Here is a 23,107-nt window from a genome sequence, read left to right as displayed (position 1 = left end):
GATCGGAAAAATGTTAAATAGGGTTGGTAAACCCTCAGCACACCTCGAAGAGGTGTAAACAAACAACAGCCATGATACTTTAAGGGTGAAGGCTGCTGGTTCAGCTGGGATGATCGAGTTAAAAGAAGAAAATAGTGTTAAATTGACGTTTTCAGTATTTCACAAAACAGTAATGGTTATTTCAGTCGAAATAAAAGAGTGAAAAAAGAATGAAAACAATTTCCAAAGATGAAAAGGGTGAAAATATAGTGATACGGCGCTGCTCATCATTTAGGGTTCCTAACTCAGAGGGTTGTGGTGGAAAAAAAATTCAGTTTTCAACAAATATGGATCGATTTGAAAATTTGACAAAGAGGAAACACAAATTTTAATAGATTCTATTAGAAAATTTCTAACGGGTTGAAATCCGACAAACACGAATTCCTGACTGCTCAAGAGTGGAAGTCATTATTATGGCACATAATGACAGATATGGTAAATTTTGGTCTACTTAGTTTAGAAAACACTTTAAACACATTTAAATAAAAACATGAGGGATTGCAGTTATGTCATTTTGAAGCACTTAAAGATACAAACTTGAGATTTAGAGGAATTTTTAGGAACATTTGTTTATTGGCAGTCTTCTTATAATGACTTTGAACGATTTTATAGTCTTCTAAAAGATTCTTTTTTTATTCCTCAGTTCCCCTTTCACAGAAAAAACAGTTGATGACACAAAAATTGAATTTTGTAAGCCATACAATAAAGCAATCAATAAAAGTAGTTAATATTTCTCCCCCAGTTCAGCACCTTGCGTACACAGTCAAATATCTGAGACTCTGACTTGAGGACATAATGTTCTGTATTGAAAGAGATTAAAGTAACACATTACGTACGCACTAAACTACTAACCTACTGAAACACAACAATGAGACTTGAGTGGGCTGCATTAAACATTTGCATTATACACTATAACTCGCCACCCGCATGCACTGTGAGCAACTGTAGAGGTGTTTGAGTGACATGGTTACGTTTACCATCTTGCGTACAAATCAAAGACATAAAGCCACTAGCGCTAGAAGAAAGAAATGATGCAAATTCATGCAAACTCTCTGATTGGCGGTGAAATCAGGACAAGTTTGAAATTCAAATATAGGGCGGGAACTGAATAAAATTGCGTAAACAAAGTATTCTAGGTTGATTTTTGCTCAAATTCTTTTACCCTTATAGATTCTTTTAACTTTAGGTTATTTTTGGTCCGTCATCTACCGATTAATCACATATGGGAGTAAGTCATCTAGAACTATGACGGCCTGTTTGAACCAGCAGGACCACCATGAGCAAAAGAAAAACTAACTTTATCTAAGATCCTTGCTTGCTACCTAGTGCATGTTTGGTACACCTATGGATATCGCAATTTATTGAAAGATAATAAAGAGTAGTAGACTCCTTCATATCGGCAGTCATAGTCTCTGAAATTCAACTGTGTACGGAGAGATGCTAAACTGGGGGAGAAATATTAACAACTGACTAAATATTACCTTAAATATTAACTTAAGATCTAATTGGAGCAAGTTAGCACCTCTTGCTACTAACATGAAATCTGGAATTGAAACTTACAGACAATAATATCACAGAAAATAAAAATCTTAAACGTCTGAGGAAAATTGAGGAAAGAGGACATAGAGACTTACTTGGACATATTCATGCTAAAAAAAGTAGGTGTGAAAATAAATATGATCAAAAAGAGCATCTGTTAAAGCTTCCATTAGAGGGAAATGAACAAATAATCTTAGATACATCAAAGGGTAAAAACGAATGAAAATACGCAATCCTATTATGTTGCCTCAAAATTTTCTACTGTGAGAGGCAGCCTCTGTGACTTAATCGAGCCTGCAGCCTGATTGTTGAAATTTTTCGTTTGTCGGGACGACATAGATGACATAGGTTAAAATGCGGAGCGTGATTGGTCGGCTATGTCTTATCGCTGCTTTGTCGTACCTTTGTCAGGTGGAATAGATGACATACCGTCGGAAACTTAAGAGGTGCCATTAGCTTGTCGTGAGTTCAACCCGACAAAGCAACGATAAGACATAGTCGACCAATCACGCTCCGCCTTTTAACCTATGTCTCCTAAGTCGTCCCGACAAACACAAAATTTCAACAATCAGGCTGCTGGTCATGTTTAACTTTAAAATACGTACTTTGCTCCTGTTAGTTTGTCTGCCATCACAGAGCTTTTGGGTAGCACCATCATGAGTTCACTTGATTAGTGTCTCCAACCTCTTTTCCTCTTTTGGAAAATAGAAAATTAAAGAAAATAAAAAAAACGATGATAAGATTACAAACAAAAAATTAACTCATACAACTTAACACATGAAATCAAAAGAACAAATTAACAAGTCAATAAAGTGGCTGGTCCATGATGGGAAGTATCAGATCCTATTGGGGAAATAAGTTCTAGTACTCTGACTGAACTGGTGAGAGGTATATTTTGAAATCTAATGAGTACATCTACTCATATGACATAAATGTCTGTACACACTACATACACAGCTTTTGCATGAACATATGTGCGCAGTCAAAGGCTGACGGGGCTAATTCTGCTAGAGATTTACGCTCGGGCAGAGTCAAAACTGAAAATTAAACCATTGAACATGAAATAAATTTAATACCGAGTGATGCAAGGGTGAGTAAGGATTGATGAGTTCTCTTCTCATTTTCATCAAAAAAGGCCCTATGTGGTCGATCATTGACTCCGCTATTTGATATGAGTTATTGGATTAAACTAGGAGCCAGATCATAGAGATAATTTCAGTTTCTGTTAAAAATTTTACACTAATGTCAAGATCACACAAGTAGGGTGGCGCATGGGTCCCAAAGTGGGGGTAGTTTTAGGGTGACGATCTTCTTCTTTTTTTTGCTTGTTATGGTCTGGAAAACCCTCCAAAAGCTTAACGCTTGAGATTCCGGCAAAAAATGAGGGGTTGGAGCCCCCTCAAGCCCCTGATATGCGCTGCCACTACACACATGGACACAACTGTTGAATAAGGTACACTTCCTATATGATAAAAAAAAAATTAGAGGAAAATTGAGTTGACTTGACCTGGGCAAGTTCAAATGTGAAAAGTTGGTACATGCATCCATGCCATTGCATGTGATGATGTGTTACAAAAAAGTGAACTGATTTGCAAAATATGACACTTTCATATTTTAACAGCAGTTAGTGAAAAAGGGAATGAAAAACTTCCCAAAATGAACCAGCCAGAAAAGTCGAAACATACTTTTAACTGTTAGCCTTGGCTTGGATTGCTGCTTCAGCTCGGTACATTTTCCATGAGACAAGGAAATCTCTTCCAAGTCGAAAGAGAGGGTAGTAGTTGATGAAGAGAAGAGTCATAAGAGACAGAATATGATACCATTCAGAGGCCTGCAGAAGGATACCAACTTGAAGCATGACGATACAAAATTGCAGGGCAACTTGCGTGTAAAGCAGTGTCGTTGGATCGTTGAAGAGAAGCTAGAGGCAAAAACAAACAAAAAATTAATGAATTTTCTGATAAATTTTAGGTTTTATGAAATGAATTAATGTTGACAGTAATGAAGATTCGATAATTAAAAATTCTTGATGTAAGTAGGTAGAAAGACCTGACACACAGATTTCTATTTATATTTGGATCAACAACCAGTATGGGAAATGAATAAGTTATTCTTAAAATAACTAAATCATGAAGTACCGTTTTTATTCAGGAAAACCTTGTTCTCTGGTCAGTTTTTGACAGGCTTGATAGAAAAATCTTTGAACAATTTATGCAATTCTGATTTTTCACAATACATAAGTGTCCCTACAGCCCCAGACTCTAAAAGTTCTTAAAACTGAAGTGGAGTTACGATAAGTATTATGTTGAAAGGTATACTAGGAGGGTCTCAGTGCATGAAAGCACACAGGCAAAGCTGTGAGCAATACTTACAAAAAATCTTGTATGGCTTATATTGCCAGGCTCAGCAGCGTTAGTGATGCCTTCCGCTTTGAAGAGCTCTTTCGAGTGTCGAACCAGAGCACCTTGGGGCCAAAGAGTGGAGTCCGTCCAAGTGTGAGAGGGAATGTGACACATGCGGCTTTCTACCTTGGTCCACTTTCCCAAATGGAGTGCAGCTCTGTGTAGCGTGTCATAATATCTGATGGGGTAAAGGTGAATGAAGTACATAATAAAACAGCTGAGCCAAGTGAATGTTAGGTGCTGCGTAGCCCAGTTTACATCGTAATACAGGAAGTTCTGTAATCATACGATAACTCAAATAAAACAAGAAAGAAACATTTAATACAAAGATTAAGGGCAAAACACAAGGAAAAAAAGGTTTTTTGAAGTTGCCAATAGCTGCTGTTGCTTCAAGATTTTAAAAAGCTGATACTTTGTTAACATACTTTGTTTTTAAAAGTTGAGGGCCAAGAGAGAACAAAAAGGGTTTCATGACTTGTACATTTTTAAGTCCAAATTTAAAAGTCAATACTACTATGGAAGAACAAAATTCTAGTGTGAAAATTCAAGCCATAAAGGACAACGAGGAGGAAGTTTAAAACCTATGATGAAAAACGTTGACTCAAAATATGGAGGCTCCTTGAAACCAAGATATATTCAAAGAAAAAAGTGTCATAGAGAATAAAAAAATTTTTATGCAACAATAAAAACAGCTGATCTTTTGCAACGCTATAGAGATGCATAAACTCATTTGGCATGGGCTCTAATGATAAAAGTATTTGGGCGCTCATACCTGAACAAAGCAGCAAGGGACAAATCCTGCATAGTAAGCATTCATCACTGAACTAAAAAGAACTTGCTTCATTCGATTATTGAAATCTGTTTTAAAATATTCAACCTCATCACGAATCACTTGTGGTGAGGTGGAACAAATGTGCATGGTTTTCCCTTCTGAAAACAGAGAGAGGATATGATTTAGAATATTAAGATCAATATTTAGAGGTTATATAATTGCTTCTAATATTTCTTCAAGGTTAGCCTTCACAAACATGAAGTATTGTAAAAGTCTATAATTATGACAACCAAGATATATGCTTTCCGTCTCGTTTTTTTCAGTTTTATCATCTTTATTATTAAAAGGACCACGCACACTCCTTATGAGAATGTGGGCCACGATCAATGTCCAATTACTTTATTGCATTGAAATCGTCTTTGGATGCTGATCAAAAGTCATCATTGCAGCAACTTTCTACAAGGCAATGTTTTTGCAGTATTTCGTACAATCCTCGGTATGGAAGTTTCAATAATTATTTAAATAAGTGAGGTCAGTTCTACGATTTAAGGTGCTTAGTCAAGCTCAACTGACGGGGTCGAACTGGCATGCGGTAAATCACATCGATTTGATCTAAAATCTCAGCAGATTTTTAAATTTTAGCCAAATAAAGGACAATAGTCCCTGCCCATGAGCCTAAAGAATAATTCTAATTCCAGAAATTGGCAAAATTCAGAGAAATGAAAGCAGAATAGTCTTAGGAAAAAAACCTTGCATTCGATACAGACATCTATTTGGCTAAAAATTCAAAATCTGCAGAGATTTTTGACCGAATCGATGTGACATACCGCATGCCAGTCCGGCCATGTCACTTGAGCTTAACAAATCACCTTAAGAAGGAAAGCCCAAACCGGTGATAGGCAAGGAAAAGAGACGGAGAGAGAAAGAATCTGATTTGGACGGTGAAACAAAAAGGCTTGCAGAATTCGAGATAGGACTCCTAGGTTTTTCTCGTTTTTAGCAAGTACTGAAAGATAGATATCACCGCGCTGACCTTACTTATTCAAGGAATTATTGAAACTTCCACAGTGGATTGTAGGAAATACTTCGAAAACAGAGCCTCGTAGAGAGTTGGCGCAATGATGACTTTTGATCAGCATCAAAAGCCGATTTCAATGCAATAAAAAAATTGGAAATTGATCGTGGTACACATTCCCATACGGAGTGAGCGGGGTCCTTTAGAGGGTTTTATCAGCCAGAAACTTCTTTACAATATGCTATCACAATCTGAAAGAAAATCTTCAACGCTTTAACACGGCTTACCTGGTGGGGGCCACTCTTCATCGCAACTGACGGTTGGGTGAGGAATGATATCAAAAAGAGGTTGGACTGTCACTCCGAACAAAATAAAATACACTGATATCCTGAGGGTAGGAAAAGAAAGAAAGAGAATTAAATTTACAATTACACTCATAGATGGTACATTTTGTACACTCATTATACTAACAGAGCTGAGAGTGGGCAAAAAATTTGATTGTTTTGTTTCATGCATAGTGTCATTACTGTATTTCATGACTTTGGCAAGGTCCCTCTCAGGAAAGTTTCCAATAATTAAATTTTTTTTGTACAAGGAAAATTTAGACACCCTCAAATCTTCAGCTTCAGTCAGAGGTTCAAGCAGTTTTAAGATAAAGGGCAAAAAGCTTGTTTGCTCACAATTATTTCTCACAGAGATATGTATAGTATTCATTTCACCGTTTGCTCATCAGCACGTGAGCTAAATTCACAAAATAAGGAGCCGCAAGCCTTTTCACATACTCAGATTTGATTTTTTGCTGTCCTGGGGCAACTAGAATTCAGCCGCCCTTACAATGGTTACGGCAGGAAAAATTTAGTATCGGAGCGAGTGCTCCGGACTGTCCTGGAATCGATCCTGATTCCGTGATACTTATAAACTCTCTAAAATTATTCATTTAACAAAATACACATGCGAGACAATTGGCAAACAACATAAGTAAACACAAAACAGGAAAAAAAAGAGCAGTACTTACGGGTAACATAAATAAAAAATGCTAACAATTGGATGACTCTGCATGATTTGATAAGTGCAGTATAACAAAACTGACATTGTAGCAATCAATAGTAAAACTCTGGAAAAATTGAGAAAAGGGTGATAAATTTAGGGTCTTGTTGAGTTCACGGATAAGACGATCTCATAAAGAACTCGAAAGAAAATGTTTCATAAATTCAAACTGGTTAAAACTACTTGAATGTTTATGAATGGAATTAGAAAATGTGAGGAATTCAAATCAATGCTCAAACAGAAAGCAAAGCCTGGTCCACTCAAAATAATGGATCAATAGACATGGTATGCAAAATATGTAGAAATTACTTTCGGTCCTGATTTGACTTTACATATCACCTTCAGTTCTGCTTTGCTGCGGAAAAACGCAGTGTGAGCATTCTTAAGTTGCCTAGTTCTCTTAAATAAAATGTTAATTTTTGAGGAAAGTTCAGAATATTTTTCCTTGAAATGTTCAGATATTGTAGATTTAACTGCGATTGAAATTTTGTGAAAAATATCCATAAGTTTTCAAGCAAATTCGAATTTTACTGACGAAAATTTGAAAATGCCTGAAGGCTCATACAGTTTTCTTTCTTGGTACAGCAGTGATATTGCCATGTCATTTCCAAGACATTTTTTTCCCATAAATATTCCAAAAAAATTTCTTAAGCATTTTTCTTACCTGCAAAACGTTTTTGGTACAACATATTATGGAATGAAAACCTCTGTAAATAATTTTTCTGAAAATGGTTTTACATTTACTGAAGACGTTCATCTTCAGGAGTGAGCTATGTGGTAATATCTCATTACTTTTTAGGTCGAAAACTTGAACAAGGTGCACTTCAGCATGTGAGTGTGTTAAATAGGCTATAAACACAGCAATATTTCAAAATCCCTCCCTTCAAAATAGATCACAGATACTGAGTAGGTCTTTAAAGTTTGCCAAAGATATTACAACATATTAAAGTGGGTAAAAAAAGTGTAAAGCGATTTTGCATTTAATCATTTCATTTCTAACATTATAACATCATATACCTAAAACTCCTTGCAATATCCTGCCCAATGCAGTTAATCTTTTAATTTTTGACCCTTGGAAGAAATCACAGTTTCCTGGCATCCCTATTTCAGAAACTGGATACTCATCTGAATTATCACTTCATTAATTGAGCTTACCGTATACACTTCTGAACTGTGTTCTTCATGAAAGTTGGGCATATTTTTGAAGTGAAAAACCAAATTAGTCGATACAGCAATCTGCACCCAAGGACAGTGGAAATAAAGCCAACCAGATAAGGATTTATAAGGTAGAAATTCTAGAGAGGGGGAAAAAGAAACAGACAAACCAGTTTCATCATTAAGAACTTGGGAAATGTAAAGGAGAAATGAAAATTCATGAGTTTACTAAGGCATAAAATAGCATGTGCATTAATATCCTCACTGGCCCATTACATCGATGCTTTCTAACCCCATGAGCGAGACGAAATCAGGTAAAGCAAGCTGCAACTTGCCTTATCTGTTTTTGTAGCATTTATGGATTCAAAGAGCAGCCATTGCAAAAGAGAAATAGGATTTTACGACAATGCATGAATTAAGTTGTTGAAAGGTGCTGCTTCTGGTTTCACCAGAGATTGAAATTTGCATCAACATGAGATGAGCGAGTTCTAAGCATATTTCTGCAATGAAACTGAGAGAAAGAAGTCCAGACGAGGGATCTTTTGTAACAACTAAAACTTTTTACAAATCAAAGTAACTTGGTATTTTTTTTTTTAAAAAAAAAATCTAAAGCCAATCTGAGTGTGTTTAGAGGCTTGCAAGGGTCCAAGTACAAAACAAGCAAAATGTAGGCTCTTAATTTCTCAACAATCAGCACTCTATTTTATGAGTCGTGTGAATCAAAGCTGTATAAAATCAATGCTACCTAAACAAATTGACTTTGTCATAAGACTGTTTACCCATTCAGACTTTCATTTGTTCAAGTGAGTAATACTTCTAAAGCTTCTCAGCTGACTCGGTAAACTTTTCTAGAAAACAAAACATAATTGAGTGTACGCACCATTGTATAGCTTGTGTGAGAATGAGGGAGCCACCAAACTGAGCGGTAAAGATTGAGGAATTGGAAAAAAGTTGCCGCGTACGTGAAGACAAACATGACAATTTCAAACATGAGTGCACTATCTTCTACGATTTTTGGCAGTCGAATGTGTTTCGGTGCAGTTAATTTCCCTTGAGATCCGCACCTGTAAAAATCAGAGGTGATTAAAACAACTCTCTGCTACAGTAATAATGCTTTGTTAACAATCCTGTGAATTGAGGAAATAATCTTTCATGTTAAGTTCTGTAAGGAGCTTCAAAGGCTGTTGGGTTACGGGTCAGAATGACATGCGATATTTTGCATAAATGGCTCCAAAGAGCTGTTATTCTCATTAAATTATAAGATCACATTACTGTTGTCACGAGTCATTGCTAACTTTGATAAACAAATTCAGCGCGGCCAAGGTAGAAATTTTTAAGAGGAAAAATAACACAATTTATAACGTAACACGTCACTGAAACACGCTGTTATCAGAATTGCAGTCGGGTGCAATATTTGTCCATCCTCTCATAAAATCCTGTCTTCGCGACGCTGAGTCTCCTTAATGAATCAAATTACTTAGTAAATTATTTAGTGTTGCGATGACAGGAATGCGATCACAAAATACAATAAAATAGGGATAACTGAAAAAATGCTTAGCTGAAAAAATGGATCTAAGTAATTCACGCAATAAGACATATACCTAGTGTTTTGACTCATTATCTTTCAGCCATCGAATCCCCTAAGGGACGGACTCAAAATGGACTTTTCACTCATGCTGCCTTAAAATTAATCAGCGTCTGACAAAGTAGTAGTTCCTGAAAATTCATTGTACACGTAAGTATCTGAGCTTTTCGCCAATGCCTCCCCAAAATCAGTAAAATTGACTCCAGTTGTATCACCTTTTTCAGTGTGCGCAAAAATGTGAATGACTGTGCGATGCACCCTGCGCATATCATGGGTTTGTTTGTTGCTCTTATGACGTGAGTTGCTGTGGTGTGGTGGATAGCGACGACGTAGCATGAGCGTAAAGGTCCCCTTGTCAGTCCGTGTACATGAAATTTAGCATAGCTACTCTCTATAACTTTCATTCTTAAAATTGCTTTACATGCTCCGCCTTTTTTCTCCAGAATTATCCTCCGTAGTAACAACAATCCCTCATCATTTCTACTAGGTGATGCAATATTAAAATTTTGTCATAAAGCATCCGTGGTCAAAAACGTACGATCCTTTAAGATAACCACCAATATCTTACTGTTCTGTGGAGTTACCTCAGAGTTGAAGCGCACAGCTACTGCATGGTGAAACTTCTACCCCTAAGACCTTTGAGACAGATGGTGACCAAAGATAGATGAGAATCAGAGACAGATTATTGTGCGTTAGGAGAGACTTTCGAAAAAAAATCTGGCTTCATAAAAACCGAAAATGGTTTCTGAGACAAACATATGGAGGAAAGAGGTGGAAATAGGTATTATAATGGACTTACTTGTATTTGTACAGATCGTCATTCAGCGGTTGAGGAGGGCGATGGGACGACACCCGGCTTAAATTTCGGCGCCCCATTACTTGGCTGACTGAGTCACGTTTTGAGAAACGAAAGAGAACAAGATTCGAGGCAGTGCTTGAAAGAAAAATCAGAATTAACCACGCATCTTGAAAACTAATGAACGACACGACGACGTAATACGCAAATGACACAATCTGCGGGAAAAACAATTTAAAAAAATTGCATAAAAAGAGGCATTGAAGGTTTTCAATTATTTGAGGTTATGATTCGGAAAAAGAATTTTCTTCCCTGTCCAAAAATTTTCATCGTGACGTCAAAGGTGGAGTGAATTGGAACCAAAGATTACTAAGGACTCCAGATACCGCATTGGAATAAAACACGGCCCCCTAGTCCCCTGCAGCTCCAGGGTAGGCAACCTGTTTAGCGGTATGCCATACTTCGAGCTAACGAATATACTGTTTGCCGTGTGTTTGACCGGTTTCGCCGTGCTGTGCTAAGTTTGGTTAAAGATTCACTGTATTAAATTTTCTTATGTCTTAAATCGTTAAAAAATGCCGAAAAAACCAAAAAAAAAGAAAGAAAAAAAAATCAATGCAAATAACTCTGCTCAATTTTCTGAGTCCATTTAAGTCCACTAGTGAGTCCACTAGTGACTAAAATGAACAATTTTCGCAATTTGCCGTTCATAATCTGCACATTCGAAGTGCAATTTCCCAATTTCCCATGCGCTTCCATTACAGGTGGGCTAAAGTATGGCATACCGCTACACAGGTTGCCTACCCTGGCGCTGCAGGCGACTGGGGGGCCGCTTCTTTCCTACGGCAAGTATACGGCGTGCGGTATCTGGAGTCCTTAGTAATCTTTGATTGGAACGTGATTGGCTAAGTTACATTCAGAACGAGCCAATGAAATGCTTTGTTTCGACTAAAGTGATGCCTTATTGGATAGTTGCGTGTTGCGTGTGATTGGAAGATTGGATTGTTGTGGTCAGTGAGGTTATGTGATTGTTTATCACTTGGCTTATCAGTCAATCAAGTAAATTTTAGTATCATGAAAAGTCTACCTGAAAAAGTGGAAGTGAATGTTTATTTTTGTGGCAGTAGTCATAGAATAAAGCGTAAGCCGCGGTCTAACTTTGTTTAAAGTCACACATGGTGCAGTAAAAGAAATTAAGACAGTCTCGCGATGAGTGCTGTTCATGCATCTACAATCTTATTCCGTTTCAAACATTTCTTTATTTTTATCCTATTTATCTTACTGTTATCTTTTTTCTCATTTCTTTTACCAACTAACTTAGAAGTATTTAAAGGACAGACCACAGAACAATTTATAACAGATAGTTTAGATAATCTACCGAAAGTTGTGTTGCAGTCCAACTCAGTCGTTACAACTGGTCGAAATAACAAATGCAACTATTACAATTGTTTCAATGTTTACCGTTGCGGATTCGGAGGAAGTGGACACATTCATGTGTATGTTTATCCCCTGAAAAAATATGTTGATGCCCAAGGAAATGATATTGGTATCCCCTTATCGAAGGAGTATTTTGCCTTGCTAAAAGCCATTGTCGGCAGTAAATACTACACTCCTCATTCTGAGAAGGCATGCGTCTTCATACCATCGATTGACACTTTGAATCAAAATAAAATCAACTTGAAGCAGACGTCCCAGGCTCTGGCGAAGCTTCCTTTGTGAGTATATTTAAGAATCCATTTTCCTATTTAGCAATTTTTACGGAGGGGGAGGGTTCTTTTCCATGTAAGAATTTTTAGAAAATTTTATCCTACACAGCCAAAAGAACCCTCCTTAGAACTCTACCACTTCCCTCTTACTTAGGTAACTATATTAACAACACCAATTGAAACTGAAATTTTAGAGGTCATTTAAGAAGAAATAATGTTATGGAGTGTGGAATGGCCTCTTGTCTGTTGAGCGAGAGCTGTGGCATGTGGTGTTGCATTGAGTCAGGTAATAGGTGTAAATTTTCCAACAGCGTTTATGATGATCGGGGAGCATCTGTAGACAATTTTTGGGGAATTCTAAAAACCATTGGTAATAAATGAAAAGCACCCGTCTATCAACCAGACTGGAACTATTCTCTGTGGTACACTGTTTATAAATCAAGTGCAGCCACTTCTGACCCCCATGTTGTGACATATGCTTCTTGGCCCTCCCATCAAAAGAATATCTTCTCTGATGTTTTATTGTCCTGCAGCTGAATAATCTCCTAAATATTGTTTTTTTTGTGTGTGAAAATGCAGTTGGAATGGTGGTGAAAACCATCTACTTTTCAACATGATCCCCGGAGTTATGCCAGATTATAATACAGTAACGGATCTAGCTATTGGAAATGCCATTCTTGCTGGTGCCGGTTTTGATTCTTGGACCTACCGAGTTGGTTATGACTTATCCATCCCAGTTTTCAGTCCCTTGGCTGCCACCATCAAGCTACACTCATCATCACATCAAAGGCAAGTCTGCTCATTCATGAATTTTCTTTTTTTTAGTGTCCTTGCCAAATTTCCTGACCAATTTCTGGAATGAGTTGAAGACCCACCACCTAGATTTAGTTTCAATGCTAAAATGTAGACAGCAGGTCTTTTAACACCCAAGAAGTTTCCCAAGATATTTGGTGAGAATTGTGAAATCAAAATCAAAATTATGTACTGAAGCGATTGGAAAATCATGATTGCACGATTTTTCTCTCCGCGATTAATGATTTCTAAACCTACCTCAACTTAACTTTACCGAATCCTAGCCTAATCCAACGGTAATCCAACCTAGCAGCGCATGAAGCTTGCGGTTCTAGTCAATGTTCTTTAATTATCATTTCAAGTGACTCATGCCAAATATTCAAGTATTGGTTCTAATCCAAACTAACTCACTGACTACAAATTGGTTTCAATGATTTAAACTTTAACAAACTTAACAATAGCATAATAATGAATGTAAAATAAAGATTAGCTAACAATAATTATCAATAAGTAATGGTAATATTTAAGAGTAATTTCAGATGTAATCAATAGGTTGAAGGCAGATTTGAACTCCCAACCCATTGATCTATCAACCTTTGCGTTAATAATGGGCCACCAAACGGATTTGGAGCCAGAATGAAGTTTCATGTTTTCTCTTCAAATTCTTACTCAGAAAACGATTCTCATGATGGAAAGTTTAGAAATCAACTCTTATAGGTGCTATATACCAACAATTATTTTTATCATTGATAAAATAGAAGCTATAAATTGTACAAATGACATTATTTGTATTTTTCTCATTTATCTGACCAATGTTAACTCTAATCACTTGTATTTTGTACAGGAGTTGATTTCCAGACTTCCCTTGCTGTGATTTGTTTTCGTCATGCTATTTTAAAGGGAAAACATGTTGCGCAGTGCTGTAAATCATACCTTGTCCAGATGCTCATAGCTCCAGCAATGTGTTCTGATTCTCAGATGGGGCGAAAACTATTTAAAATGATAATTCTCTCTCCTATGAGTTTATCTAGTTTAACTATTTTTGTTCACAGACCTTGGCTAATGATATCCTCTCAGCTGAACATCCATCCCGATTTCACAAATGAGCTTTTAAATTTGGCCTCAGTTCATTCAAATTTGTACATTATGGAATCATGTGCTGATCCAACTAGAGTAAATATACGATGCCATCAAAACATCCCGTACAATTATCCAAATGTTCTAAAGGTAAGTTTTTTTATTTTGCTCTCTTCTTTTGGGGTAAGATTATTCAACCAGAAATGACTGAATTAGAATTAGCTACCTTCTGACCCTCTTTTTTTCAAAGATCTATGAGGATTTGATTTTTGGAGAAATGAGTGAGTACAAATGTTCAGATGAATGCTTGGCATATATATAAAAGGTAATGTTGGGAAGTTTCCAAATTTATCTCACTTGACATTTAAAAATGACCTGACACCTTTGTTTGGGTGTTTTAGAAAAATTCATCTAAATGGTCTCACTTGAATTACCTGTACTTATTAATTTTTGCCCATTGCTGTTAGAAAAGGATAGATATTGGCAATGCACTGATGTAAAACCTTGCATTATGGAAGACAAATATCTGAAAACAAATCTAGTTCATAGTTGAATTGAACTTCTCTCTGGATATAACCAAGCATTCAAATTTTACTCCTTTCAAACATAGTTCTCGTGAATATGCAGATATCTGAATCACTTTTCCTTTCGAGAAACACATCCCAAATAATGCCTGCAATGATAGAGTCAGTTTTTCCTGGAACTCGCTGTGAATCCATTGTAAATCTTTCACTTTTTTATGTTGTATCTTTAACTCTACCAGCATCTCATTTTTAAAAAATAACGTCTTTGTATTTTTTCATTGTAGAAAGCTGTATTTTGTTTAATCCTGCGGGGAGCCAGGCTTGGGCAAACTACTCTTCATGATGCGTTGGCCGCTGGATGTATCCCTATAATCGTTGCTGATACTTATGTCATGCCATTTTCAGAGGTTATTGACTGGAAAAGGTAGGTTTTTAAGTTTAATTGCACAGTCCATAAACTTTGACTGTGCATGTATGAACCCCAACATGATTTATCTCAGCAATATTGTTACCTTAAGGTTTTAAGAAAGGTGGCTTCAAATGTGACTGTTTTTTGTTGTCATTTTTAATTCCTGTTCAGTGATTTATATGTTTTTTCTCTTGAATGATTTTTTTGAGTATGAAAACATCAATGAAGAAAGTCAAGTACATAAAAATTCGTACCAAAACTTTAATTTTCAACATCACTGTAAACTAATTTATTTTTTTCTTTATTTTTCTGGCTTTAGAAAAGTTTTTAAACATAATTGAGTCTTACATCTGGACATACATTTTCATTCTCCTCCCAGTTTTAGCAACGGAAAACAGAGGTCTATTTTTAACCACTTGCAAAAGTCACATGGAAGAGGCAATTATTATTCTTATAGAGTAGCTTTGAGGTAGTATAAAAGTAATCATCATGTAGCATTTGTTTGACAAAGTCAGTCAAAATATATCACCTTTTATCTTATTTCTTTCCATATTTTACTTTGTAAGAGGAAACTGCGCAGTATTCCTCCTTGAATTTCGTTCATTTAATTTTTATCATTTGGAGGAAATTGGCAGAAAATTTCCAAGCATCATGTTGCTTTGAGTTTTTGATTTAAAATAATTGAACATGAAAGGAAATCAAGCTAAATGAAATGCTGTCTGGCTGATTCTGCCGAAAGACATTTTAAATTTAGCCTGCTCTGGGTGACATCATTCTCCACTGAAATGTCCTTTTCTCATGCAGGTTCAATAGAATAACATCTTAGAACTCTCAAAAATAATTTATGTGATCAACAGGGCATCTTCTGAGTATTTTTTTGCTTCTATACCTAGCTCAATTATTCAATTCTTTGTCTTACTTTTCAGAGCAGCCATTTTTGTGCAAGAAGGAAATTTAAACTCTGTGTATGATGTAATGCAGAAGGTTTCAGAGGAGAGACGTGTTGAAATGTCACAGCAAGTCAGGTGGTTGTACAAGCGCTATTTTGTCAGCATTGAAGTCATGGCTCTGACTGCACTCGACATCATAAACGAAAGAGTCTTCCCGGAAAACATGCTTTTCTACGAGGACTGGAATATCCCATCACTAATAGTAAGTACCTATTGATCCTTTAGGTGCTCTTATTTTTATGGTAAATGATGATCTGATTAATGGGCTTCCATATGCAGTTTGTTCTACCCATCCGCTGTTTCAAAAATTGACTCCAGCTCTCTGCTATTCCCTCATTGATGTTAAACAGAGATAAATTTAGAAATTAGTTAAAAGTACCAGACCAGAACAAAAAAAAAAAAAAAAAAAAACCCTCTGACTAGTGAGTGATTTTTCAATATTTTAATAATATTTTTTTGTCCAAACAGAGATGTTAGTAATAGCTTGTGCAAAGGACTTCTGTTCCACCTCATGGCTAACATGGCCCAGGTTGAATTAGCTGGTTTTTTTATATGATTTAAATCTTGATATATTGATCAAAAGTGTCAAAGGGAGTTTTCCTTTATCTGGACATTTTACCCTCTCGTCCACCTAGCTTTTACGGAATGAGGGGCCCAAGTTGGTTCTTTGATGTATAATCGATTTTTCTCATATCCTGGGTTCAGTTTTTACTCTTTTGATTTTGTATGTATTGCTGAGCAATTTTTTCACCTTCCTAAACTGCTGAGTCCAGTTCCAAAATCTGAAGCATGCTGTCTTGTTGTGGGGAGGGGAGGGGGGGGGCACCACAGACAGATTCAGTTTTACTATGAAATTCTGAAAACCAAAATTTTAGTGCAAATGGCAGCTTACATTCAAAGTAACTGAACAGGACAAGTTAGTCTTGCAAAACATCTACTGTGCTAACTAAAATCACAGTTTTTAAAAATAGTATGCAAAGCTATGCCATGTACTCAAATGATTGAAATGTAACTTCATTAAATCTTATTCATGTTCTCAGCCTGGATCTCGTTCTCCTCTTTTTTTGCCTGTGACGGCTTCACGATCGATGGGATTCACTGCTGTAATTCTTATGTACGATAGGATCAGTAGCTTATTCACTCTCATTCAGAAACTTGCAACAGTTCCAAGTTTAAGCAAAATCCTTGTCATTTGGAATCATCAGCATAAACCACCTCCCCTGGTATGTATACAAAGCGTTTACTAAGTTTGAAATAATGTCTAACCCTTTAACTCAAAACATCTGGTCTTATTTGTCGGTGGAGTTGGTATCAATGTTTATGATATTTTAATATTTTTTCCATAAATTAAGTTCTCATCAGTTATTTAACAAGTAAGTAGTGTGACGAAACGTTCATTTATTACTTTTTTTCTGATATTTTTGTATTATTGCACAGTTGAACATAAAATAACCCTAGAAAGTCCTCAGAAAATGTGTACGAAAGTTTCTTTGAAGTTGTTGACAGTACTTGCATAACTCAATGAAAACTTCTTAAAAGGCCTTGATTTTTTTTTTTTTTTTTTTATTTTTTAAAGCTGCCATGGTCTATGTAATAACCTATGCCTTTTTAAATTTGCAGAATCAGCTTGGCCAAAAATTATGAAGCCCCTGAAAGTGATACAAACACCGGAGAACAAACTTTCAAATCGGTTCTACCCATATGATGAAATAGAGACAGAAGCTATTCTGAGCATTGATGATGACATTGTCATGATGACAAATGATGAGTTAGAGTTTGGTTTTGAGGTTTGGCGTGAGTTTCCTGATAGACTTGTTGGGTTTCCTTCTCGCTTGCATGTCTGGGACAATGTGACAGGACACTGGAAATACGAGTCAGAATGGACAAACAATATTTCTATGGTGCTGACTGGTGTCTCTTTCTATCATAAGGTATTATTTTGTTTCGAATTTTTTATAGGCACCGAATGATTTTAGGACTCGAAACACTCAAGTGTAATTCTGCTTTCACCTACCTCTAATAGATCACTTGACAATGTAAGATTTAGACTCCTCGGTGAGGAATCCACCTTTGTACACATTAGTTTCAAACTTCTAGCTTGCTAAAAATCCATAGTTAGCAAAGGTCAAATCAGCCATCAAAAACAACTTACATGAAAGAAAAATAACTAGAACTTGGTTCTTAACTCACTCTATCTACATAAAGAGAGTTTTCCTGTCTCATTGTGAGCAACAATTGAGCAACAATTGAGTTTTTTTACAGTTGAAAATGGTATTTCTTCGAAGATTCTGTCTCAGATGAAAACATATTTTTCATTTTCTGCATTGAGGCCAATTCCTGGAATTTAGACAATATACTTTGTGAAAGCACTGGCAAATGCGCTACTGTATAACAAAGAAAAAATTTGAATTCTCCACCATTGTTCCTGTTAAAAGAATGGCGATGATGTTTGCAAGATAGGTATACACCAGGGAACAGTCAATAAGGGCCTACCTATCTGAAGCAGGCTCTACTGGAATTTTTAAAACTTATTTGATTCGTTTTTTAATGCAAATTAGACTGTCACATTCTTTGAAAATGGTCTTCATGTATCAATGCGAGGACTGCCAAAAGGTAACTCATTTGTCAATTTAAATAATTTTGGGCAATTGTTGGTCAGAAAATTTCGTATTAATATTTTGTCAGAAAGCCTATGGACTAATTATTCTTATTTTTCTTTAAGACATAATCTTGATCTGTATCAACCATTTCAATTTTTTTCCCTACAGTATTGGAATTATATGTACACCAAAGTACTCCCAAAGTCTGTCCGTGACTGGGTGGATGATCACATGAACTGTGAAGATATTGCAATGAATTTCCTCGTCGCTAATGTTACAAACAAGGCCCCTATCAAAGTAAGTTGGAAAACCTTTTTTCTCTTTTTCTCTTAGATGAAAGCAAAAGAAGCCTCTTGTGCTAAAACTTGAGATTCGATTTATCATGCAAAAAATCTTTTTTGCATAAATGGGACAGAAATATTCGTTTAATGGCAAACATGTCCTCCTAGTTTGAAATTAAACCGAATTCCATGTTTTCACAGTGGAAATTAAAGGAAGAGGGCTGAAACCAAGTGCTCACCTATTGTGTCAAATTGTAAAGCAGAGACAGTTTTCGTGTGGTTTGCAAATGACCATCATCTAGTCTGTGGTAAAAGAAAGCAAAACCTCTATTTTTATTGTTCCTTTTTTAAGTTCGTTCACTTGGGTTTTATAGCACTGTCTCTTTAATACAGTCTTTTGAGAAGCACTCATTTAAAAGTTTGAAATGGTGTCATGACGAAATGAGTTGACCAATTGATCAAACCAAAGGTAATTATTTTACTCCATCTGGTAAAGTTTTGAAATCTATAGGTTGTTTGAAAAAATAAAAAAAAGTTTTTAAAAAGTAGGTATGCCTATTTTCCAGCATGTTCCTCAATTATTATGGCAATTTTTACAGGTGACACCACGGAAGAAATTTAAATGCCCACAATGTACTAGCACTGAAATGTTGTCTGCTGATCTGAGTCACATGATAGAGCGCTCTCACTGCATTGATCGATTTACCACTGAATTTGGTAGGATGCCTTTGCTCTCCATAGAATTTCGTGCTGATCCAGTTCTCTACAAAGACAACATTCCTGAAAAACTGAAACGATTCAGCAATATTGGTAGCTTGTAATTTAATTCAAGTGTCCAACCCTTGGATGGTTGCTCAATTTTTGAGGGCTTCATCAGGTCAAGTAGTAGGATGGATGAGGAGCTAATCGACTGGCTCCCTCTTCCGTCTGGCTCTTCCTTTAGAATCTTGTTGTTTCCCGCGCCCCCCAGGATCCCGGAATGCGGACCTTGAGTCCGCGCATCCGGCCCTGGTGGTTGGCGGGGGCTGAAAGCGGGCCGGACCGGAGGAGCAAGTCAAAGTTGACTAGTGCTTCGGATGGGGTTGGCCGGCCGCGTCGCTCGCTACTCGTAGGGAGGGGCGCTGCGAAGTCTGAGTCCCATGGGTGCAGTGGGTAGGACTCGGAGCGCCGGCGTAACACAGGACTCCTTGGAGTCCTGGCCGGGTGCCACCTGGAATCCCCCACACATCCACGGGAGGTAACCTTTCCGCTTCAGAGGCTCCAGTGCCGACGGACCCCTCGGGGTACGGATTCCCATCCTCAGAGCTGCTGGGAGGTTTAAATCCCTCCTGGCGGGGGTTAGGTACTCCGGAGGCAACGGGTGCTCCTATGAGGGTGGGGTCCGGCTGGACACTGCTGCGGGGGGCCCTCTCGCCTGACGAGGTAATGGCCGTAGGCTGACCGTTGGGTGGGAATTAAACTCGGACAAAAGGGGATGCGTAGTGCGGATGCATCTCAAGGGGAGTGTCGTTAGTGTTTGGCGGGCCTACCGTCATAGGCCAAACCCACATAACCATTCACACTCCCGGACCGAGGTCCCCGGACAGCGATGCCCGGGGACGTTCCACTCGGACCGGGCCGCGATTGGTATCTGATACCTGGGAGTGGGCCTGGAAAACCCCCCCGGGGCTCGCCGAATCTGGGGGCACTTCGGTTCCCCCTCAATCCAGTGCGGGAGAAAGCAGATTTTCACTTCCGTTTAAACAAAAAAAAAAAAAAAAAAAAAAAAAAAAAGAATCTTGTTGTAAAGACCCGATGACTTGCGATCTCTATTATATGCCGAAACGGCTTATCTTGGGTAGATCGGAGCCGAAGAGATGCCTTCAAGAGCCTAGTGGCAAGTGAAAGGTGGTTTCTGCAGAGGTGTCGAGAAAGGAATATTTCAAGGATTGCGAAAAAAGTTATTTTCAGCAACAATGGAGGTTGTTCGTTAGGATCATAGCAGTTTGCCAAATCCCTCTTAACGAGGATTTCATGCTCCCCATCAAACAAGGAATTTCCTTACAGAGGTGTATTAGAGTGATTATCTTGGAAGCAGAAGAAAATTATATCAGAGTAATATTATGTAACATGCAAGGAAAGTGCCTAAGCATGGATCATTTTGCTGAGTTGCAGTTTGTATTAAGGAACCTCATACCAAATAATCACAAAACTTAGCTGCGGGGTGATTATTGAAATGACATCGACTCTATGTCGCCGCTTTGTCATGCTGCACAATTGACTGAGTGGCACTTATTTGATTACGCGATACGATAAAGCAGCGACATAGAGTCGATATCATTTCAATAATCGCCTGGTGCCTACTTCTTTGGTTTCATTTGCATAATATCTCAGTGAGGTAAAAACTTGGATATTGTCGAAAAATTATATAGAAAGACAGTTTATTTAGACATTTTCACTCAACTTGATGTATTGAAATATAATAGAAGGAAATGATGAAAACTGCACAGCTGTATAAAAGACTTTTGATACTCAGTAAATCATTATCATCAATATTTTTACGCACATTTAAGAAGAGTTTCAGAAGGAGGGCCCATGAAACACATGTGAGTTTGTGTCTCCTAACTGTCTTGGCTAGACAAGCAAGTAGCAAAGGTCCCAGCTACTCTGCCACATTTGTCCAAATAGTTGCTGCTCAGAGAAACAAGCTCACCTGGACTTTCATGGGCTCCTCTTCTAGAGCCCTCTTCATTTGTAGAGGATTTGATCTCTAGCAATTTAGAAGAATAGAAATGTGTATAGTTAATGACCAAAGAACTGTAATTACATTTTTACTAATTCAGTATTTCAAAGGAAACCCATGCGACAGTTCCATATAATATATTCTGCAATTTTGAGAACTCGGTATCTTTGGTATGATATTAGGTATCATATAATGACCAATTTATTTTACTCACATGGATATACTCTAAGTATGTCAAGAATGCGAATTACTCGATTTCTCCAAAATTGTTAATTACGTTTCTTTAGCTTTAAATTACAAAAAATAGGTCAGCAATTTTCTTTTATTCGATTTTATCACCTCTAAGCACAACTGTGATCATTCAGTGCTAGAAAATCGTACAGGAAATGAATGTAATGTGCAAATCAGTATTGAAGGAATACGCTCATAATACACATATTGTGATTTTCATTTAAATCGTAAAAGTTGAGAATGACTACTGTAACAATGTAGTTGATTACAAAGCTATACTTTTTGTGGAAAGAGCTTGCAAAAGCTAGAAATAGATTATGAAAAAACTTTTATCCCTATGATCAAAGCTTTAAGTGAGAGGGTTTTTTTTTTTCTTTTCCCCTTTTTTTCCTACGTTTTTCTTTTGAAACAGCACAATTTTTTCATTTCATCATTTTGATGTTCTCTTTGAATAGCTTAGCGTAGATCTCAACAATGACATTATCAAGTGACAACAGTTGGATTCGTCACGAATTTTTTTGCAAACTTAGATTAAAGAAAAGAAGCAAGATCTCTACAGATAAATCTTTAAATTTTTGTTTTTATTTAATAAACATGGATTGGATTGATGAGCTGTGATATAGATATCGGAAAAAATTTTAGAAATTCCATGCTGCATTTAATTTAGGGTAAAGTACATAAGGTTATCCCACAAAAAAAAGTTAGAGAATAATTTAAATTTGGTCTGGAGAATGTCACAAAGTGAAGGAATTTTTTTTCTCAGTATTGGCTAAGAACTTAGGTCAAACTTCCTTACAGATTTCCTCTTTTGCTCACCTTTTGTTCAGAGTTTTGCTTCCAATTGAAGTCCACTTGGACAGAATTTAACATCAGTGGCACTTTCCACCGGTGTGCCGAGTTAACTGGGTGCTTTTTGGTGTCACAGTGGCACCGGGAAACGCAGAGTTGCATCAAATTTAAAATTTTTAGTCCTCCACAAGACTCAATGTTGAGCACAAAGTTTCGTCACCATTTTCATGCTCAAAAGATTTTAACTTTTTTTAAAATTTTGGGCAGCAGAAAATTTACAAATATTTTAATGCAAAACTTCTCCCAAAATTCGACCGTGTGCGATCCTGTTAAACTCGGTCCATTCCTGCAGAGGTTTGTCAAAATTTGTTTTGACCTCCTTCCTTTCATACTCTTTGTCTAGTCAATTACAGTGCCTTATACTTTTGTTATTATTCATTTTGTAAGTTCTCATGTAATTTTAACTGATCTTCATTAATTAGGTATAAATTATATTTATAAAAATTGATTAATTTTTATTCGATTCATACGTGGAAAGTCATTTTTTACATTTTTGAATATATACATATCTGTTTAAATTCATGGCTTCAGTTGTATACTTCATTTTGTGAACTCCTACAGTTGGATGCATTTATGCTATAAGGAACCATGTGCATACCTAGAGTTTGCATGCAAC

General features: G+C 36.9%; 2 protein-coding genes across 2 annotated transcripts; one reads left to right on the top strand and one right to left on the bottom strand.

The window, feature by feature from the left end:
- Nucleotides 1-314: 314 nt before the first annotated feature.
- On the bottom strand, nucleotides 315-10,670 carry LOC109035893 (transmembrane protein 39A-B). The gene is made up of 8 exons (XM_072295833.1): nucleotides 10,354-10,670; nucleotides 8,850-9,033; nucleotides 7,970-8,109; nucleotides 6,783-6,881; nucleotides 6,055-6,155; nucleotides 4,753-4,910; nucleotides 3,951-4,256; nucleotides 315-3,499 (listed from the first exon to the last, which is right to left on the bottom strand). The coding sequence occupies exons 1-8, from the start codon at nucleotides 10,428-10,430 to the stop codon at nucleotides 3,266-3,268; spliced, it is 1,299 nt and encodes a 432-aa protein (XP_072151934.1). The 5' UTR covers nucleotides 10,431-10,670; the 3' UTR covers nucleotides 315-3,265.
- A 673-nt stretch (nucleotides 10,671-11,343) lies between these two features.
- sotv (exostosin glycosyltransferase sotv) lies at nucleotides 11,344-23,013 on the top strand. Its single transcript, XM_072295834.1, has 9 exons — nucleotides 11,344-12,065; nucleotides 12,636-12,845; nucleotides 13,901-14,075; nucleotides 14,734-14,873; nucleotides 15,785-16,010; nucleotides 16,849-17,035; nucleotides 17,435-17,739; nucleotides 18,577-18,705; nucleotides 19,289-23,013. The coding sequence occupies exons 1-9, from the start codon at nucleotides 11,560-11,562 to the stop codon at nucleotides 19,508-19,510; spliced, it is 2,100 nt and encodes a 699-aa protein (XP_072151935.1). The 5' UTR covers nucleotides 11,344-11,559; the 3' UTR covers nucleotides 19,511-23,013.
- Nucleotides 23,014-23,107: the final 94 nt, after the last annotated feature.

The sequence above is a fragment of the Bemisia tabaci genome, chromosome 2 (assembly GCF_918797505.1).
Source record: "Bemisia tabaci chromosome 2, PGI_BMITA_v3".
In the NCBI taxonomy this organism is placed as follows: Eukaryota; Metazoa; Arthropoda; class Insecta; order Hemiptera; family Aleyrodidae; genus Bemisia; species Bemisia tabaci.
Note: the sequence above shows the minus strand (reverse complement) of the source record. Positions and strands in the feature narration are given on the sequence as shown.